The sequence below is a fragment of the Lipotes vexillifer genome, unplaced genomic scaffold (assembly GCF_000442215.2).
Source record: "Lipotes vexillifer unplaced genomic scaffold, Lipotes_vexillifer_v1.1 scaffold131, whole genome shotgun sequence".
In the NCBI taxonomy this organism is placed as follows: domain Eukaryota; kingdom Metazoa; phylum Chordata; class Mammalia; order Artiodactyla; family Lipotidae; genus Lipotes; species Lipotes vexillifer.
Window position 1 is genome coordinate 2,017,316 of NW_006782866.1, and position 12,164 is coordinate 2,029,479.

The 12,164-nt window shown below is 37.1% G+C and overlaps 1 protein-coding gene across 1 annotated transcript in view; it reads right to left on the reverse strand.

Annotated features, from left to right (window-relative positions):
- The window catches only part of ITSN2 (intersectin 2), a 139,413-nt gene that overhangs the window by 98,334 nt on the left and 28,915 nt on the right, over positions 1–12,164 (reverse strand). Inside the window, 7 exon segments of the mRNA XM_007455500.1 lie at positions 2,325–2,412; positions 2,851–2,991; positions 5,211–5,360; positions 6,450–6,712; positions 7,407–7,492; positions 7,957–8,094; positions 8,632–8,695. Of these exon segments, the coding sequence (XP_007455562.1) occupies positions 2,325–2,412; positions 2,851–2,991; positions 5,211–5,360; positions 6,450–6,712; positions 7,407–7,492; positions 7,957–8,094; positions 8,632–8,695 (930 nt within the window).

The following is a 12,164-nucleotide window of genomic DNA, read 5'->3' on the forward strand; positions in this document are numbered from 1 at the left end:
TATATGGATGAATTAGTACAGAAGTAAATAACATCTTTAAAATATTGAGCAAGTTCATTCAGGAATATAATATGTATCTACTTATCCAGGAATCTTTTATGTCAATCAGTAAAGTTTTATGGCTGTGCATTCTTCTTTGTTCATTTAACAATGAGAATGCTGATGTGAATGAGACCTTTTTCCCCCTTATTTTGTAAATAAATACTTTTGATATACAGTAAAGTTGCTGATTTTTATACGCTGATTTTGTATCCAGGCACCTTGTTAAACTGTCTTATAATTCTAACAGTTTTCCAGTATTTCAATAAATATTTAATCATTAAATTACAAATCTGCTATATGCAAGGCCCTGCACTTTGTCAATGGTAGGTAAAAGTGAAGGATAAGGCATAGGTCCTATTCTAGTCAAGGTGGGAGACAAGCAATGGGAAAAATAACAGTAAAAGAATATTCATTCTTAGTATTCAAAATGAGCATCAGTAATAATGGATGCTTTCATATTGAATGTGATCATATCACATCTACGAGCACTGTGTTAGGTAACTGAAAGAGGCAACATGGTAGTGTGGTGGGCTTTAGAAGTCAGACACACAAGAATTTGAGACCTACTATTACATGATCTTGGGTAATTACTTATTCGCTGTGAACCTCAGTTTTTCCAAGCTGCACAATGGAAATAACAACAACTACTTTACAGGGTTGTTGTAAAGATGAAAGGAAATAATGCATGAAAACTGCCTAGCATGGTGCTTGGCACATGGCTGAAAATCTTAAATGGTTACTATTATGGACAGAGGAATCTAAGGGATACTGGGTACTTTGCAAACTCCAAATAAAAGCTTCCTATTCTAAACTGGACTACAGCAAAGATTAATAAATTTATAAAAGCTAAACTGGATCACATTCCACAGAGAAAGAGTAGCTCTACCAGGCCCCTAATAAGACATATTCTACATTCTCTTCACAATCCAAATACTAACAGTGAAGATGACAATATACTTTCTACCCTGCACAGATCAGGAGTGCTGCCTTATCCTGCTTCTGGAATGCCTGTGAGGGGTAAGGTAGGAGCTGATACACTTCGAACGGCCAAGAAAAGCACCCTGTGCAAGGAAGATTGTCTGAGATGAGACATCAGTGGAAGGTGGGAGACATAATAAGAGTAGTTCACAAGATCAATTTTCTATTCCTGGTATTCCTTCGATGTAAAGGGACCTTTACTAGAACAACAGTCCCAGCTTCTTTCTAACTCTTAAATACTTGGTGAGATCAAGATAAGAACCCGGGTGTACACAGCCCTATACCTTTCCTATCCCTTGCTTTCTTGAGGTTGAACTGCCTACAGGAACCTGCATTCTTTTTTGTTCATGCACCCAGTGTCTTATAGGGGCAGCTGTACTGCTCACAGATAAGCCATGCTGTCTAACATCAGCTTTATTAATAATGAGGTGATATTCTGGTCTCTCATGTCTTGCTCCTTTGCCTTATTTCTTAATTTGTTCAGAATTTGGGCAAAGAAGAGGGATGAACCTATTTATTGGCCCGTCTGAAAAACCAAAAGTGTAATAAAGAGCCCTAGAATGAAAAAACTGACAGATACTCAGTGGGAGACATTTAGGATACTTTAGCTAGTTCTAACACATTTGCAGTTACTTTTCTTTAAATAAATCTTTCTTCTGCTACATTGTTATTGGCGTGCTATCCAATGTAGAGATTTTTTTTTTTCTTCAGTTTCCTGGTTGAGACTTGAATCAAGAGAAATGTTATATTCTCATAAATCACACTGGAATATTTTGTTCCACAGGTGTCACAGGGCCAAGGTGGTAAAATTCCTTACATGAACCACAAAGTTAGATGATATAAAAGGTCTGGGAAGAGCATACAAGTCTGCTTAGGCCTATCACTGCTGTACACTATCACCCTAGAATCCAACAGGTTTGGCTCCATAGAAAAGTCCCCTCACGAACAGTTCTTTACAATTAGTGCAGGATTTTGCCAAAATGCACATATAGCCTTGTGTTCAAGCCAAACTGAGGTCTTGTTTAACTGTAATGTAACATTTTATTTGATTGATATTTGAAATATATAAATAAAAATGGTATCAAGACAGGAAGTCAGACCACAATTGTTATTTTATTTCTATTTACATTTTATTGCTAAAAATGCTCCAACATGAGGTAATATTTTTCACATTATTTAAAAATTTTTAACTATAGACAAAAAATGTTATTTATAACAGAATAATGCTATTTTAAAACGTAACAGAATATAACTGATACATTCAGAAAAGAATAAAAGAGGCAAAACAAACTTTAGAGACTTACCAGGTGTGTTACTGAGCTGCATATTTTTAATTCTTTCATTTAATAATTGCTTCTCTGGCACCAAATAGATAAGCTTATTTTGATATTCCTTATAAAAAGAAAAAGAAACTCTGTAATGTTGTCTAAGAATTTTCTGAAAATGTTGAAACATGATTTAATTACTCTTGAAACTTAGTATAGGAATAATACATAGAATAATATGCAAATTGCTTACAACTTATGGATAAACTAAAATGGAATTAAATGATGTATTTATTTATTTATTAAAGACTTAAAACTCAAAGTGGTAAATGCCCAGATATTATATAAATATTAAGCAGAATTTAACCAGATGTTAAGCACAGTTTTAGGGAGTCCATGAGATTCCTGATATTATACAAGATTGTGTATATCTACATGCCTTTAGGAAGGATGTCTGTCAGAGGCTCAAAGGGGTTCATGACCCCAAAAGTGAAAACCACTCTTATTAGGAAGAATTGTTAATGACTGCTCATGTTTAAGGACAATTCAGCAGCAAAGGACTTACCTGAAGTTCCTGTTGAAGCTGCCTGATTTCCATAATTTCCAGGTCACACTGCTTATCCAGAACTTCCAGCTCAGTCTTTTGAGTTTGCTTCCTGAGTCGGACGTCTTGAAGTCTGCTTGAGATCTGCTGATGTTTGCCATTCTATAGGAAGAGAAACATATGGTAACATAAAATGGTAACAGGAAATGTTCTTATCAAGAGAACAATATTTTTATTTAAACTTTAAATGTCATTTATACTCAGTCTAAGATAAATGTCTAAAACCAAGTTAACTCAAGAGAGTTATTAGCAGGAAATGTACCACTGTGAGTGTAAGAGCCTATTACGTTAAGATGAGAAAGCACAAACATAACACACTGAATTTTTTTTCTGAACTCAGCATTTAGGCACTAATTCATAATATTAAAATATAAACAATCTCTTAGAATAATAAGGAGGAATAAGTGTGTGCATATGACAATTAGCATTACATTCTCTGAACTTCTATTTCTATCCTCAATGCTGCCATCTAATTCTTCTAATTAAACAGTGTACAGGAGGGCCTTTGGGGGCCACACTACTCTTCTCCTGTACCAATATTCCTTTCCCCTTGTTCTGAGAATAAAAAATAAAAAAGAACAAAAAACAGCAGAGATTCTCAATGGAAGCTAATAAGAAGGGTGAGGTGTTATGAGCTGAACTGTGTCCCCCACAATTTATATGTTGAAGTCCTAACCCTCGGTAACCTCAGAATATGATTGCATTTGGAGATAGGACAGAGGTAATTAAGATTAAACGAAGTCTTATTGGGTGGGCCCTACTCCAATCTGACTGGCGTCCTTATAAGAAGAGAACATTTAGACACAATAGAGACAGCAGAGATGCACAGGCAGAGAAAAGACCACATGAGGACATGGTGAAAGGCAGCCATCTGTAAGCCAAGGAGAGAAGCCTCAGAAGAAATCGAACATGCTGACACCTTGATCTTAGACTTCCAGCCTCCTGAACTGTGATAAAAATTGCCACCTGGTCTGTGGTATTTTGTTATGGCAGCCTTAGCAAATAAAGTGGGGTGAGGAAAAATGAGGCTCCTGGTTAAAAATCACCAATAATGAAAGTTTTTACTGAAAAGTATGTTTCATATTTGAGAAATACACACTGAAGGGAATATGCTGTGTCCACCCTGGATATCATGTTATTATCTTCAGCAAATATAAGTATAGGCCCTGGACCTTTCCAGACTCTGCACATTAATCTGTGCTACTGCTTGGTGTGTTACCCCAGTTCTTGGGGGGAAAACAATCAAAAGGTTTCCTCCCATTGTATTTTTAAGGAAAAACACACAGTCAAGATAATGGTTCAGACAGATACCCAAGTAGCTACACAAAGTAGTTAAAGTTTTTAGGACTCTTTTGTAGTACTACGGCATGATTAACAACTGTGGTATGCTTTCCTATTCATTTGAAGGCATAAAATAGTACCTTTCTGATGAAAGATATTGTGATTTTTTTAAAAATGTAATTCAATTCATCAACCAAATAAAACATTAGACTACAATTAAACAAGATGTAAATATGGCTCTACTACATAGCTACACATGCATTTTTTGCAAAACCTTACTGTATTATCAGGTCAGGCTTATGGGATTACAGGGTCGTAGTAGAATAGTTTGCCTTACTGAGACCCTTTCTATCTTCTCACTTTGCATTTCAAGCAAAGTCTTTTAACAGATACTCTGACATCTGATGTGTAAAAACAGATAAGCATAATGGCCAATATTAGTTAACAACCATAGTCTTTTAGAACTGAAAGGAATCCTAAGAGATCATTTAGGTCAGCAGTTTCCAATCATTTTTTCTTTTTAGCAGTAGAATCCTTTTTTCCAAGCAAATTTTAGATAAAACTCCAATAAAAGTACAGCAGATAAATGTGGTGATTCTCTGTTGTGAAATGTGGGACAAAGAAGTGGGGAGAGGAGACGCTGTCCTAGCGCCTAGTCTCTCCTCTCCCCCTTCTGGTTATTCCTCTGCAGACCACCTTCCAGAGACCAGTCTGAAAACTGAAAATCACAGAACCAGCACAAACTTTTATTTTACAGATGCGCAAAGTGAGGCACAGAGAAGGGAGACGTCTTGCCTAAGAGTACCTTGTTTATCCACATCTGAACTAAGACCACAACATAATTCTCAGCATTTCGAGTCACTATCCTTTTTTAGTAAACTATACTGTCTAAACTGTTAAAAAGCACATATGAAAATATGACTATTTAATTACATTAAAACATAACACATTCATGAGGTCGATTTAAAAAACAATAATATTTTTCAACAGGTAACTCTAAGCATCGTTCAGATAAATTTCACTTAAACCTATAGCCATACCAGTGCTTCCAACTCGAGATGAAGGCTTTTCTTTTTAGAGTTTAACCTGACAATTTCTTCCTGTTCTCTATTCCTTCGATTTAGAAGCTCCTGTCTACGAATTCTCTCCCATTCTAAACGACGTTGTCTTTCAAGTTCTTGTTTTGCTGCCTGAAAATAATGAATTAAAGTTAATTTTTAAATGAACAATTTTGCCTCATTCAAAAACTGATGGAATGACAAAGTAAAGATCAGGCAGCATTTAGCACTGAGTTGGCTTGAGTTTCTAAGGGTAACTGGGCAAACCTAGTTTTATCAATGGGCCTAAACTAAAGACTTCCACAAAAGCAAATTCATCCACCAGATTTTCTGATTGCTTCATAGGGCCATCCTCTTGCTGTAGTTACTTTTCCCTTAATAAACAAAAGGATGACTTCAGGGCTTCCCTGGTGGCGCAGTGGTTGAGAGTCCGCCTGCCGATACAGGGAACACGGGTTCGTGCCCCAGTCCGGGAAGATCCCACGTGCCGTGGAGCTGCTGGGCCCGTGGCCGCTGAGCCTGTGCGTCCGAAGCCTGTGCTCCGCAATGGGAGAGGCCACAACAGTGAGAGGCCCGCGTACCACAAAAAAAAAAAAAAAAAAAAAAAAAAAAAAAGGATGACTTCATAAATGCAAATGTTAGTAGGAATAACTGTACCTTTATTCTGTCATCAGGGAAGAAAAATATTTTATTTACTTTATTTCAGTGCCACTGTAATTTACTGTGGTCCACGCACAGCCCTTGAAAACACAACCAGACCTCCCAGGGACCCCACACAGCACCAGTTTTCCCAAAGACCTGTGCAAGCCCACCCTCGTGATCCCTCTCAAGGCTTTCAACTCCCTACTCTCTTCTTTCTGCCTCTCCAATTACTTGGCCTTCTACTCTGGATCCTAAGCTTACTTTCGTTTAAGGACCTGATCACACTGACTTCTTCCTCTGGCTCCTCACTCAACTCAGCTTTGCAACCAATCTTGCACTGATTGAGGTATCACCTGCAGACATGCTTTCTCTACCAGCTGCCAGCCCTGAAAGCCCTCACAAGCAAGGACCCTCTATCTCTCCACAGGAGAAGGAAGATTCAGATTCATACAGGGTAAGAATGAACGAATGATGCTGAGAAAAAGCGCAACAAAAATTACCATTTTTTATCAAATGAAATGTAGCTACTTACTAAATGAAATGATTTTCCTGGGAAATAAAATAACTTAAAAAAATAACCTCTCGTCTTTCTATCTCTTTTCTCCTTTCTTCCTCCCGTTGTCTCTCCAATTCCCTCTGCTTCTCCAAGCGTTTTTCTAATTCCAGTTGTTTCTTCCATTCTTGCTCTTGTAACTCTCTCTGTTTCCGTTCCCACTCTTCCTTTTCTTTCTGGGCTTTGCGCTCTGCCTCCCTCTGCTGCTGCTCCATCATGGCCTGGCGTCGCTTCTCCAGTTCCATGTTCCCCCGCTCATAGTTGGCTTTCCGCTTGTCCTCGAACGTAACTAGATAAGGTATATTGTAAGCATTCTTCAACATCAAGCCTAATGAACCTGTAATCTAGTTTCAATGTCCTCACGCCTCGTGATCACGTGACTGCTATTTCTCTGTGGATACTTCTCCGAAGGATAATTTTAACTCAAATGTAAATAGTAAAATATTTACTTTCTTATAAGAATATTCATTTTGGAAAACAAATCTCTAAGTTTGAGTCCATCCAAGAGAAAAATAATTTTACTATTCCTGCCAATGAAAATGCTTTTCAATTTTTTTCTCAGCATTTTCTTCAAGGATAACCAAAATTGTATGGCTATATATTTGTTATATTTGGTATATGTCATTAACTTTTTAATATTTTAAAATACCTACACATGTACTTTTTCAACCAGTATTTAAACTTTTTTTAAAGCTCAAGATTTCGTTACAAAGCTTGCTATAATGATTTTTCCAAAAGTGGGAGAAACACTTTAACTAGGACACCTAATACATACACTCTTGCCAAATATACATACCTGTCTCTTCCTCTCAGTTTTGACTATCTTAATTTTACTAATGTTGAAATCCATCCCATTCATCAAATAGTGTCTCGTACAGCATATAAAATATTAAGAATTTAAAAATTCTAAATATTCATTTATATTTCAGGGTAAAATTTAAGAGAATTCACAATAAATATACAACTTGGACACTCGATGCTACCTGGTAATTTTTTCTGAGGTTCCTCTTCTTGTATTTTCTGATATGAAGGCAGAGTTCCATTAATGGAATCAATTTGCTTTCCTCCTCTAAGAAAAGCAAACAACAAATAAATTTAGCATCATGAGATCTGAGAATTTTTAGACCAGACTATATAGACTACCACTGACTAGAGCAATTTAATATTTAGAATGTAATTAAAGATATTTAAAATATAGTGTGGTCTATAGTTACACTGTACAGCAGTATATGGATTATCAAGCCAGAGAGATGTGGATTCAAATCATGGTTCAGCCAATTGCTATTCTTGGGTAAATTTATTCTTAATCTCTTTACTCATCAGTTTCCTTATCTACGATGTGGTGAAAATACACACCTACTTCTAATATCTACTCTCTTCTCAGTGTAACTCATTAAATACCAAAATCAAATGGCAATGTAAATGTTTGATTTTCCACGAAACTAGAGCAGAGGCCTCAGGAAATCCCAAAGTAATAATCATGTCTGCCAAACATGATCGAAACAACACCCCTTCATCTACAGAGGCACTCACCTAAAAGACGGAGGGACAAGCTCCGGAGGTAAAGTCAGTGGCAATGGCTGTCCAGCTTTGGCCATATCAGTGAGGTGCATTGCAAGGATAAACTCCTCAGCTTTTAGCTGCCCATCACCATCAATGTCAGCCAGAGTCCTAAAGAAAATATGAAAATTCACAACTTAGAAAGTCTATTTAGAGTAAAATATTTTCAGAAGAGTTCAATTTTTTATTTTTAAAACAAGAATGACAGTAGAACAGCTGGGTTAACATATTTTAGTGAAAAGTAAATACACACAGAAAAGTGAGCTAATTTTTACCCTTAATTTTCATATCACAAAAGAGAGGGAAGAAATGTTGAAAGGGAAAGGGAAATATTCCTTCTGAAAAGGTGGCTTGTCTTGGTTCATGGTTAATTCACCCATCAAATCACATTTAGCTCCACATTAAAAATGAGATATTCTCTAATTCCCCATAGAAGGCATTATATAAAAGCAAACAAGTTTTACTTGTAAAATAATTAAATGCCAAATTCTTGAGGATAACATTTTACAAAGCAATTTTATTTGCTTACAGGTTTGCATTAATTTTCACATGGCCACTTTTATGGAATGTTTCTGAGTCACAAACTTTTACAGAAACAGTATAACAGAAAATGTATGGTTAAAAATCATAATCAACGGGCAAACTCACCAAATAGTAGCTAGCTGAGTTTGAGAAAGGTTTGACTGAAGAAGGGCATTTCTAGCTTGAAAACCTGATTGTGTGAGAAAAAGCATAAAAAAATTCTTTAGCCTCTTAAAGTCATGCAAACTTAAATAGCTGTACCCTTGAAATAACACTGCTGCTACCCTGGGATAGCATCGGCTTTTACCATGCATCAGACACTGAGCATTCAGTAGTCATCAAGACAAACACATTCCCTGGACCAAGGAGTTTAAAGTCTACAGTTAGTAGAATCAAGTGCTCCCGTGTCCTTTCAGAAGATAATGGTACACACAAGTGACTGACACGAAGGACTAAGCCAGCAACACAGAGTATTAGAGGCCAAGCTCTCAAAGCACAGCTTCCTTAAGCATTTTCAGATATTCTCTTATCTCTCTGATCATTCCTTTGTCTCTACTCTTCCTCTTCTAAATGACCAGTAAATGCTGGCATTCTTCACGGATCTATCCTGGGCACTCTTTCTCTCTGTGCATTCATATCCATTTCTACGACTTTAAGCAGCACCTAGAGGCTGAGGATTCCCAAATGTACATCCACACCCCAAACCTCTCCTCTAAGTTTAGACTTCTATATCCAACTGAAAAATCAATGTATGTATTTTATAAGGATATCAAACCAAATACATATAAAACTACTCTTTCAATCCCCATCCTGGCCCCTCTTCCTAATTTTCACCCAAATCATTCTTCCTCAGTCCTCCCTTCTCTATGAATGGTATCACAATCCATCCAGTGGCTCAAGCCAGAAATCAAAAAGTCCCCCCTGAGCCCTCCCTCTCCTGTACACCCATATCCAACATCAAGTCCTACAGTTCTACATCATTGCATGTCTAGGTCCTTCTCACCTGTGAAGTCGAAATCTAATGTCACCTTCTCAGAAAGGCCTTCTCTGTCCACCCTACCATTCAATACATTTCCTGCTTTTATCCTTTATATCTCATATCACAATTTGTAATGTAACATTTGTTTGTTTACCTGTTTGTATATTTCCCTTATTATGCTAAGTTCTATGAAGACAAAAGCCTTGACTATTTTATCCACTAATGTATACCCCACACCTAGTAAATAGATGCTTAATAAATATTTGCTAAAGTAATGAAGAAAATTGTAATCCAAAATTATTCTCTATCTAAGGTGCAACGGGGGCTTGCTTATGTGATAGCAACTGATAATAACAATAGCTAACACTCATTGAATGCTTACTATGTATGGTAAACTGTTCAACTTCTTTTCTCTCCCTCAGTGTGAGAAAACAAAAATATGTCTCTGTAACAGGCTCCTAATCTTCAATGAATATATTCCAGAACAGAAAATCCCTCTCTGCTTCAGAGGAGCGTTCACTCCTGGTGAGCTTGTCTGTGGCTTTCTGACCATGATGAAGCCTAAGGCTTCTCTAGGGAAGGTCACCTAGTCAATAAAGCAGGTGCTGCACCTCCCACTCTCAGGTGCCTAAGCCACAAGTGCCAGAAGAGTCAGCCCTACCCTGCGTTTAGCCTGAGTCAAGGACTCTCCAAACAACTCTACACAGAAGAGATACAACTGCCAGCTCTTCCTCAGCAACAACTTGCACTACAAAGCCAGCACATATGCCGTTAAACCCATTGCTTCACTGAGCTTTGAACACAGAGATCTGGATAACCAAAGCTACATATTCTATATGGAACAACTCAAATATACCACATATTATAACAAGCAATCAAATGTTTATACTATATAATTTTAAAACCTTTTCCATTCTTTTTTTTATCTAGCCATTTAATAGAAATCACATGAAGGAAACACACTGGAAATAGCTCACAGCCTCACTCAATTAATACTTCTCAATAGATTTCATATAAAAAGTAAGATTTGAGGAGGTTTTTATATTAAAAGGAGTATTCTTCCAATAAAGAAATGGCAGGCTATTTCAAACCTGAAGAAAGGTTCTATAACTAAAATTTCAGCTCTTGGACAAAGATAACAAAGCAGACCCCTCGCACTAGGCAACAGAGCAAACAACAGGAGGAAGGGAAGGAATGCAATGGTTAAAAGTGCACTGGCGGAAGGCTTAAATGTGTGCAGGCCACGTGAGTAATACAGAGGCCAAAGAGAGGCAGCAGAGGAAGCTGCACTAAGGAAGCTCACTCGAGCATGCACACTACCGGTCTGCCAATACTTTGGATATCCTATTTCCTGCACCTAAAATGCTAGTCCCTTGACTCTCTACCAGGCAGTCTATTTATCCTCTAAGGTCCAGCTCAAAAGTCACCTCTCCTGTGAAACGCTCTCTTACATCCTCAGCATTAGTCACTTTCTCATCCGTATTAATCACAGCACTTTTAAACCACTATTCACTGGGATTATGTGACCTATACTATGGGCTCTTCAAAGACATGGGCCATGTCTTCTTGTCTGCATTCCAGTGTCATACTGAGTGCCCAGAAGATATGTGACTCAGGAAATATTTGAGTCAATGAATCAATCTAAATAAATCATGACTGAGGGTTTATGGGGAAGAGAGGAGGAAGAACAAAAGGGAAAAATTAGACCACTAACTGCTACATTCACTGAACAAAGCATACCACATAAGTCTAGGTTAGCCCTGCCCTCATATACGTGGGGCTCACGCTCAGTTTCAAGACACAAGAGACAACTTCTTCTTTCAAAGAAAATCAATCCTTCCCTTAACTACCAATATATAGCTTTACTCTTGTAAGTCTAAGAATAATAACATTTTCTGAAAACACAACACACACCCTTCATGCAATGTGTCACATACAAATAAAGTAACACTAAGGGAACATTTCCTCACAGTTGGCTCCCCACTGCCCTTCATACTGCAACACAAACCCACTTTTGTTTATACTCTATGTTTGCAGTACATACACAAAGGGTACTAATTTTAGGTGTACTGATCAGTGGATTTTTACATGAGTATGCACACATGCAACTAACACCCACCTCAAGATACAGAATGTTTCCGGCACCCCAGAAGGTTCTAACATGGTCCCTTGTCCAACAGAGTAACTACACTATTCTGATTTTTATCACCATCAATTCAGCTTCCTGTTCTTCAACTTCATATAAATGGATTAAATATTATGGATCTTTTGTGCCAGACTTCTTTGACTCATGCAACATCTGTGAAATGATCCAAGTTGTTGCATGTATCAGCAGTTCATTCATTTTTATTGCTGCAAGGTATTCTGCTAAAGAAATACACCATAATTTATTTATCCATTCTCCTGCTGATGGACATTTAGGCTATTTATTTTTTGGATGTTGTGAATGAAGCTGCCATGAACGCTTCTGTACATGACTTTTTAGTCCACGTCAGTTAATCTGAAAAAAGAAACTTCTTCAATGCAAAATGTAGGGCCCAAAGAAGTTCATTTTTTCAAATATGAGAATTGTCTGACTTCATGTTAATCTTAAATACTATAGTTTGAATATAATTTCACAGAATCTAAGATGCCATTGATTATAAGACACCCATTTTTTTTTTTTTTTTTTTTTTTTTTG